The sequence below is a fragment of the Callorhinchus milii genome, unplaced genomic scaffold (assembly GCF_018977255.1).
Source record: "Callorhinchus milii isolate IMCB2004 unplaced genomic scaffold, IMCB_Cmil_1.0 Scaffold8, whole genome shotgun sequence".
Classification (NCBI taxonomy): Eukaryota; Metazoa; Chordata; class Chondrichthyes; order Chimaeriformes; family Callorhinchidae; genus Callorhinchus; species Callorhinchus milii.
In genome coordinates this window covers 139,608-148,847 of record NW_024704749.1, presented here as the reverse complement: position 1 = coordinate 148,847, position 9,240 = coordinate 139,608, and the positions used below count along the sequence as shown (strand labels likewise).

Below are 9,240 nucleotides of genomic sequence, written 5' to 3'. Positions count from 1 at the left end.
ACAGTCTATTCAGGAGGAATAGGGAAAGGAAAAAAAGGAGGAGGGGCGGCAATACTCATTAAGGTCACAGTCCTGGAAAGGGACGATGTGTTAGAGGGTCCAAAAACTGAATCTATTTGGTTAGAGTTACGGAGCAGAAAAGGAGCTGTTACTCTGTTTGGTATTTACTGTAGACCTCCAAATAGTGGGAAGGAGATAGATGAGCAAATCTGCAGCAGATTTCGGAGAGATGCAAAACCAATAGAGTAGTGATAATGGGGTATTTCAATTATCCTAACATAGACTGGGAAACACACAGTGTAAAGGGCAAGGAAGGGGAGGAATTCCTGAAATGTGTGCAGGAGAACTTTCTGGATCAGTATCTTTCCAGCTGGGGGTCCACATCAGCAAATCTCTGAAGGTGGCCGGACAGGTAATAAAGCTGTTAAAAAAGCAAACGGGATACTCGGCTTTATAAACAGGGGCATAGAATTCAACAGTCAGGAAGTTATGTTGAATATTTATAAGATGCTGTTAGGCCTCAGTTGGAGACTGCGTTCAGTTGTGGGCACCGCACTTTAGGAAAGATGTTGGGGCATTGGAGAGGGCACAAAGGAGGTTTACCCGATGGTACCAGGAATGAAGGACCTTAGCTATGAGGAGAGATTAGCGAAACTAGGATTATTCTCCCTGGAGCAGAGAAGATTAAGAGGGGATTTAATAGAGGTTTTCAAGATCATGAGAGGATTTGATGGGTTGAACCGGGAAAAACTGTTTCCATTGGCATGTGGGTCAGTAACCCGAGGACACCGATTTAAGAGAGTTGGTAAAAGAAACAGAGGGGAAGTGAGGAAAACATTTTCACCAGTGAGGTGTTGGGATCTGGAATGCATTACCTGAAAGGGTAGTGGGAGCCGATTCAAAACAACGTTTAAGAGAGAAGTAGACGGGTATTTGGGGAGGACAGGATTGCAGGGCTATGGAGAGAAAGGGGGCCCCGGTGGGATTGACTTGGAAGCTCTTTTAGGAGCCGGCGCAGACGCGATGGGCCGAATGGCCTCTTTCTGTGCTGTATGATTCTATGATTCTAAGTGTCTATTTGAGGTCAAGTTGGAGATGCACATGCCACTACCATTTTATCGCTGCTCAGATAGTAGACTTGTGCATCCCACCAGGGATCTGCATTCTCTGTAGGAGGTTCGAAATTCAGAACCACAAGTAATAAGATTTTATATTAAATAACTTGGAACAGACATAATGCACTCTGTAGGAATTATAGATGCACATTAGAAAAATGCCCATAGTTCACCATTAGAGTGCTACAAGGATGGCAAACGTGGAAAATAGAAATATATTGACGCAATGGAGGTTCTGACATTAAAGATGAGACATGTTGTTGTTGCTAAATAGAAGGAATCTTGTTGTGGATCTGACATGTATTATATGTGGTCTGGAAATGCTTGGTAAGGCAGGGTAAGCTTTAATCGACATCTCACATGATATATTGGCTAGGATCTTAAACACGCAGTATTGAGGGAGCATTATCCTGCATGTAATCTATTAATACCTGACTTCAGTGTGCTTAATGTGAAATTAGGGGCATAAATGTAGGAAGGTATTCCTATCTTCCTCATTAATCTTTATCTCCTCAATGAGCACAACAATGTATCCCTCACCCAAAAAGTAAGAAACTTTTGAAGCGTGGAGTCCTGTAGCTCAATGGTTAGAGCACTCGCTTTGCAAGTGAGAGACCTGAGTGAGTTCAATTCCAGGCAGAGGGCGAAACCTTGGGCAAGTTTCCTTACTCCACACCCCTAATAATAATCCCTCCAAAACCAAAAAAATAATAATAAATTGGTCATTTTCAATCCATGACTGTTTGTGGGACATTGCTGTGCGCAATTGGCTGCCGCGTTCGCCCACAAATATACAGTCAATTCACTTTACAGTGTATTCTGTGAAGCGCTTTGGGACGTCCTCCTGACGTGAAAAGCGCTATATCAAATGCAAGGATTATTAACTATATGCATTAACAGAGGATTATGTGGATTATTTTTAGCTGTTTTCTTACATAAAGAATCCTTAAGAGGCTGCAAGAAAAAAGTACTGAATCCTTCAATTGGTTTGATTTTAAAAAANCTGTATTGTGACAATATCTTTTGTTTGGGTATTATTCACATGCCTCATGATTCAGCAAGATGTTGTAAGTAAATACAAGAGCACTTCAGATAAAAGCTTTAGCACCTGTATGAGAATTTTATGAGTACCAATTTTACACTTCTATACAGTAGCACCTGTCGTGTTGGGAGGATGCCTGAGCTGGGGGAGGGAACTGAGGAAGGTCAAAAAGAAAGGGCTTAAAGTGGCCTTTAATGGTAGGAAGGGAGAGGGCAAATGAAGGAATCTTACTGATCTCCGATCCACCCTGGGTTGCAGTGCGAACACTTCCCATCTTCATGGCTACATGTCAGCCCGTCCTTGCAAACTGGGCACAACTTGGCACACACGTCCCCATAGTATCCCGCTGAGCAGATCCTGTCACACCGGGTCCCATTCCATCCAGCCTCACACGCCACACATCGACCGTCAAAGATCTGGCAGGGCTGCAGCTCTTTACAGTGGCCACACCTATCAATAAAGAGTGTCAGACATTACTCATGTTTGATGTTAACCTTACCAGCACCTCTCCCCGCTTATCTTCTGCGCTCAGACTTCCTAAACTGTTCTGACATGTTACACAACAAACTGTTGCTCCGGTTTTATTTGCAGTTTCTTTGCTCTAAACAATCAGACCAGGACCTTTTCCAGTCACCGCCGCCAGCCCTGGGCAGCCCCGCTGGTCCAGGTGGTGAATCTGTTGGTGGCAGCAAAGTGCTCTTCTGCTCCTCCAACAACTCTCAGAAATCTGTCCTGATGCATTTATACACAATCATTAATGACATTTTACATAATTTTACAATTAAAGATGGTGAAAGTCCAACAAAGCAAACCCATAGCGATGAATTCACCGTTCCTGTGACTCCCATCAATTTGCCAGACAGTACTTCCCGCCTCACAAGTCACACCATTGAGAATGACTCAGCTCCACACCCTTCACTTGGGCACTGACTTCCTCCAAGGAGGTGAATCAGAGTTCAGGGAATGGAAGTGCCACAAAACAGGCTGTGTAGGGCCGAGTCAATGTTTAAAAGGAGACAGACAGACAGACAGACAAGTGTGCTGAGGGACATAATAATAAGCTTTGAGTTTGATATAGCACTTATCACGTCTTTGTGACGTCTCAAAGCGCTTCACAGACTATACTGTAAAGTAGATTGACAGTGTATTTTGTGGGCGAAACACAGCAGCCAATTGTGCACAGCAGCGTCCCACAAACAGTTGTGGATTGAGTGACCAAATATTATTTCTTTTAAGGAAGTATTATGGAGAAAAAGCAGGGAAAAGATAAACATCTGAAGCAGGATCCAAGGACTGCAAAGCTTCTCCAGTTCTTCTGTTGGTGCATTATTTAATTTGGAATATCACAAACCACAACATTCAGAATTAAAACTTCCAAAGTCAAACCATACCACAGAATCTCACTGCATCACTACCACAGACGCCTTCGTCAGTACAATGGCAGCTTCAGAGGCACTCTGAGCTCCCCCTCCCTCGCACACCTCCCATTCCCCTCTCCCATCATTCTTTGCTTCTCATATCTCAACAAATTTGCCATCCGTGGCACTATATTTGCCTTCAACTCGTGCCTTAATTTTAGCCAATACAGAAATCTTTTATGTGGCATTTCTCAAATTCTTTCTCAAAATCCATATGAATGAATCTATTGGTTCTTCCTCATCCAGAGACTTGATGATGATGTTTAAGATTATGAAAGGATTCAATAGGGTGGATATTGATAACATGTTTCCACTCATTGATAAGCCCAAAATGAGGGGACATAAATAAAATCTAAGATAGCCAGTAGCAGATCTGAAAGGGAGTTTAAGAGGAACTTCTTCACATGGAAAATGGTAAGTGGGACTCACTGCTGGAACTGTGGATGAAACAAAAAGCATCAATTTATTTAAAAGCAAACTTGATGAATAAATGAAGGTGAAGAGAATAGAGGGGTATAGGACAGAGAATAAAAAAGAAACAAATGAGTTGGACTGAATGGTCTGTTTCCACACCGAATCGTCCTGTGGAACTTTGTGTAATATCACTTCTGTGATTCTGTCAAAGATGTTAAATTTGTGAGATATGGTCTTCAAGCTCATGTCAACTCTTTGATCTGTACATATTTATTGAGATGATTAGTTATCCTGGTGAGAGGTTCTCCCTTCTGTAGGAACGTTGGCAGAGCTGCCAGGAGGACATGGGACAGACTGGGGTCCTTAAAGAGCCAACCCGCTGGGAGGAGGTAGACTCTGTGCTGGGACACTAAAAGTAAGGCAGCTAGTGCAGACATCATTAATGCTGAGTTCCTAAAAGCTACTGGGGGTGGGGCAGGGGATGGGGGGAGAAGTGAAGATCTCACAGTCCAATCCAGGAACCTCCAACTGGCCTTAGAGTTGCTTGCCCTCCTAGCGATGGCTTCCTCTAAGGCACACTCTCTGTCAGATAGTGGTCCACAGTACAATTATGGTTTCTATCCGCAAGACAGTTAACCATCACGACACTGAGGATCTCAATGATATCAGTGGCTCTGAAATGGTGCTTTGGGTAGTCACATCTCCATGTATGCGGATGACACCCAAATCTACTAATCCTCCTCCAGCTGCAACTCCAGCTCCGCCGATGTTCTCTCTGCTTGTTTGGCAGACATCAGGGCCTGGATGAGCGAAAACTTCCTACAACTCAATGTTGACAAGATGGAAGCCATAATCATTGACTCCCACCAACGTCTTCTATCTTGTGGCTCTGACCTCCTCAACCTCCCTGGCCCATCCCTTAAACTTAACCGTCAGTGCGTAACTTAATCGTCAGGTTTGACTCCCAACTGCCTTCCTTCCCCACATCCAGTCCCTGACCAGGACCGCCTTCCTCCACCTCTGCCACATTGCCCGCCTCTAACCGTACCTGATCCCAGAAGCAGCCGAAACACTCGTCCATGTGTTCATCACCTCCCACCTTGACTTCTCAAATACCCTCTTTCCCGTTCTCCCAGCTCCACCATGTACAGGATCCAGCTGATCCCAAACTCCGCTGCCCACATACTAAACTCCGTCACATACTAAACTCCCCACTGCCCTAAACTCCGTCCCCCCATCACATCAGCTCTAGCCGGGCTCCATTGGATCCCTATCCCCGAACGGATCGATTTCAAGATCCTCACACTAGTTTTTATGCCCTGGCACCTCCTACCTCTCCCACATGCTCACCCCCCCCCAACCCACTACCCGCTGCCTCCACTCCACTGACTCCAGCTGCTGCACGTCCCTGGTGCCCTCTGTTGCACCATTGGTGGCTGCCTTTTCAACCACAACATCCCAAAACTCTGGTACAATCTTCCTTGATCCCTCCTTGTCCCTTCCTTCCCCATCTTTAGGTCACTCCTAAAGAACTTCCTCTTCGACCGTGCCTACAGTCACCTACCCATCCTCCCGTTTCAGGTCCTGCTCCCCCACTGTCAAGCTCTATGGGACGCTGCCCTGTGTGAGAGGCGCTATATAAATGCAAGTTGTTGTTGTCATATGTATCGCATGCATTGGAGACTCGCGGTTTGATCAGGAAAAAGCAGAGACTTTTGTTGTCGTGCATTTTGGGGGACAGGTTATAGCTTTGTATGAAATCGAAGAACACCATAGGCTAAGAGGAAATTCATATACGTTGCATTCGACTTCCACAAGACTTTCGACCTCGTGCCTAATGAAGTCATCAGGTTGAAACTGGAAGCCATGGGAGCACATGGACAAATCCTGGATTTTATCTGGAATGTGCACTCCAGCTCCAAGGTCATTGTAAGGGTTGACAATGGTCTTCATAGAATCATAGAATTATACAGCAAAGAACGAGGCCATTCGGCCCATTGTGTCTGTGTCGGCTTTTTGAAAAGAGCTTCCAATTTAACCCCACTCCCCCGCACTCTCCCCATAGCCCTGATCAACCCCACTCCCCCGCACTCTCCCCATAGCCCTGATCAACCCCACTCCCCCACTCTCTCCCCATAGCCCTGTAATGCATTCCACATCCCAACAACTCGCTGTGAAAACATTTCTTCTCTTCTCTGTTTCTTTTAACAACTATTTTAAATCGATGCCCTCGGGTTACCGACCCACCCGTCGGTGGGAATAGTTTCTCCTTGTTCACCCTAGCGAATTCCCCAATCACTTTGAAAACTTCTATTAAGTCTCCTCTTAACCTTCTCTGCTCCAAGGAGAATAATCCTCACTTCTCTGCCTCTCCTGATAACTGAAGTCCCTCATTCCTGGTACCATCCTGGTCAATCCCCTTTGCACCCTCTCCAATGCCTTGACATCCTTCCTAAAGTGTGGGGCCCAGAACTGAACACAGTCTCGAGCTGAGGCCTAACCAGTATTTTATATAAAGCTTCATCATAACTTCCTGACTTGTGTATTCTATGCCCCTATTTATAGAGCCTTGTATCCCGTATGCTTCTTTTAACAGCTTTATCTACCTGTCCTGCTACCTTCAAAGATTTACTATATGAACCCATATGAACCTGAATGTGTTCAGTATTGGACACAGGAGTGGGGCCAAGAGACTGGAGAGTGGCTAATATTACCCCCTCTTCAAAAAGGGGCAGAAAGACAAACCCGGAAGTTACAGGCCAGTCAGCCTAACTTCGGTAATAGGAAAACTACTGGAGACCATAATCCGGGACAGAATAAATCTCTTACTTAGAGGAACACAAGGTAATTAGAGACCCAACATGGATTTGTTAAAGGCAAATCTTGCCTAACAAATCTAATAGAATTTTTTGAAGAGGTGACTGCGAGGGTTGATGAGGGAAATGCGGTGGACATTATTTACATGGATTTCAAAAAGGCTTTTGACACAGTACCGCATAAGAGATTAATAAAAATAGAGGCCCACGTATTAAGGGGACAGTGGCAGTTTGGATTAGGAACTGACTGAGTGACAGAAAGCAGAGGGTGGTGGTTAATGGGTGTTTCTCGCAATGGAAGGAGGTGTGCAGCGGTGTCCCCCAGGGATCGGTATTGGGACCACTGCTCTTTCTAATATATATTAATGATCTGGACTTGGGCATAGGAGCACTATTTCCAAGTTTGCAGATGATACCAAGTTAGGTCGGGTAGTAAATAGTGAGGAGGACTGTAACCAACTGCAGGCAGACATACACAGAATGGTGGAATGGGCTGACATGTGGCAGATGGATTTCAATGTGGATAAGTGTGAGGTGATACACTTAGGTAGGAAAAATGATAGGAGGCAATATAGACTTGGAGCTCAATCTTAAGGGGGTGAACGTACAGAGAGATCTGGGTTCAAGTAAGCGAATCATTAAAGGTAGGGGCAGGTAGATAGGGCAGTAAAAAAGGCATTTGGTGTACTGAGCTTTATTAGTAGGGGCATAGAGTATAAGAGTAGGGGTTATGGTTAATCTGTACAAAACACTGGTTAGGCCTCAGCTGGAGTACTGCGTCCAGTTCTGGGCACCTTACCTCAGGAAGGACATTAAGGCACTGGAAAGGGTGCAGAGGAGATTCACGAGAATGATACCAGGAATGGGGAACCTTAGCTATGAGGACAGTGGAGAAGTTAGGACTTTTCCCATTAGAGCAGAGAAGGTTACGTGGGGACCTGATAGAGGTCTTCAAGATCATGAAAGGTTTCGACAGGCGAGATAGGGAAAAGCTGTTTCCGCTGGTAGGTGTGTCTGTGACCCGCGGTCACAGTCTTAAGATATCTACCAAAAGAAGCAGAGGGGAGGTTAGAAGAAATGTTTTCACTCAGTGAGTTGTTGGAATTTGGAATGATCCGCCCGAAAGGGCAGTGAAGTCCGATTCGATTAAGAGAGAACTGGACAGGTATCGGGGGAAGACGGGTTTGTGGGGTTATGGGGAAAAAGCTGGTGATTGGGGTGAGTGAAAGTGACGCTCTGTCAAAGAGCCGCAGAGACTCGATGGGCCGAATGGTCTCCTTCTGTGCTGTAACATTCTATGAATCTATGAATCTATGAAAACCCCCAGGTCTCTCGGCTCCTTCACCCCCTTTAAGATTGTTCCATCAGCTCATATTGCCTCTCCTCATTCTTCATCACAAAATGCATCACTTCGCATTTCTCCACATTAAATTTCATCTGCCACGTGTCTGCCCGTGTTACCAGTCTATGTCCATTTGAAGTCTGCTACTATCCTCCTCACCGGTTACGACCTTTCCTAGCCTGGTATCATCTGCAAACTTGAAAATTGTACTCCCTATACCCAAGTTCAGGTCATTTATATTATTTCGCCCACAAATATACAGTCAATTCACTTTACAGTCTATTCTGTTAAGCGCTTTGGGACGTCTAGAAGACGTGAAAAGATCAAATGCAAGGATTATTATTATTATTATTATATAGATCAAACAGCAGTGGTCCCAATACTGAGCCCTGGGGGACACTACTGTACACTTCCCTCCAGTCAGAAAAACAACTGTTCACCACCACTCTCTGCTTTCTGTCTCCCAGACAGTTCTGTATCCGCTGCCACTGTCCCTTTAATATCGGGGGCTTCAATTTTGCTTACGTCTCTTATGTGGTATTAAGTCGGGTATATGGGTTCTCTTTGCAGCTGAACTGGCTCCATGGTGACATGTTTGACAATGGAGCGTTCCTCCCTCTGTGGTGGTCTTGCAATTCTAGCTCCTGAGTAGTATTCCAGGCACTGCTAATGACAGCACAGCCAGCCTGGCTCATCGGCAGGTCCAGGAAGGACAGAGCAGTCACTGGGGGTAGAGACTCTTTCCACTCAATTCCTCTTAACCCTGCAGCCAAAGTTCTAATGGGAGGGTGGTCCTCGCTGGACAAGCAGCGGGAAAGCTTGCCAGACAAAGCTCTCAATGGCAAGCTACACGGTTTTGCTGGTTAGACTCTAGCAGGATGCTAATGCCCACTCAGGGGATACCCTGGCAAGCCTTGGCTTTGCCAACCTCATCCTAACACTCTGAAAAATGAAAAAAAGGAAACTCTTTACAAACACAATGCGGACAGTAAGAGCAGGCAGAGCTTGAAGGTGTTGGCAAAAGGCACAATTAAAGTTCTTTACGGAAGTTTAAAGCCAGGAAGAGAAGCACAAGGCGATTGTGATGAGGAGC

General features: G+C 45.3%; 1 protein-coding gene across 1 annotated transcript in view; it reads right to left on the bottom strand.

The window, feature by feature from the left end:
• Nucleotides 1–2,342: 2,342 nt before the first annotated feature.
• LOC103172093 (scavenger receptor class F member 2) overlaps nucleotides 2,343–9,240 on the bottom strand; it is a 20,702-nt gene continuing 13,804 nt past the window's right edge. The window contains exon 5 of the mRNA XM_042337615.1: nucleotides 2,343–2,607. Within this exon, the coding sequence (XP_042193549.1) occupies nucleotides 2,385–2,607 (223 nt within the window). The 3' untranslated portion in view covers nucleotides 2,343–2,384. The remainder of the gene's footprint in view (nucleotides 2,608–9,240) is intronic.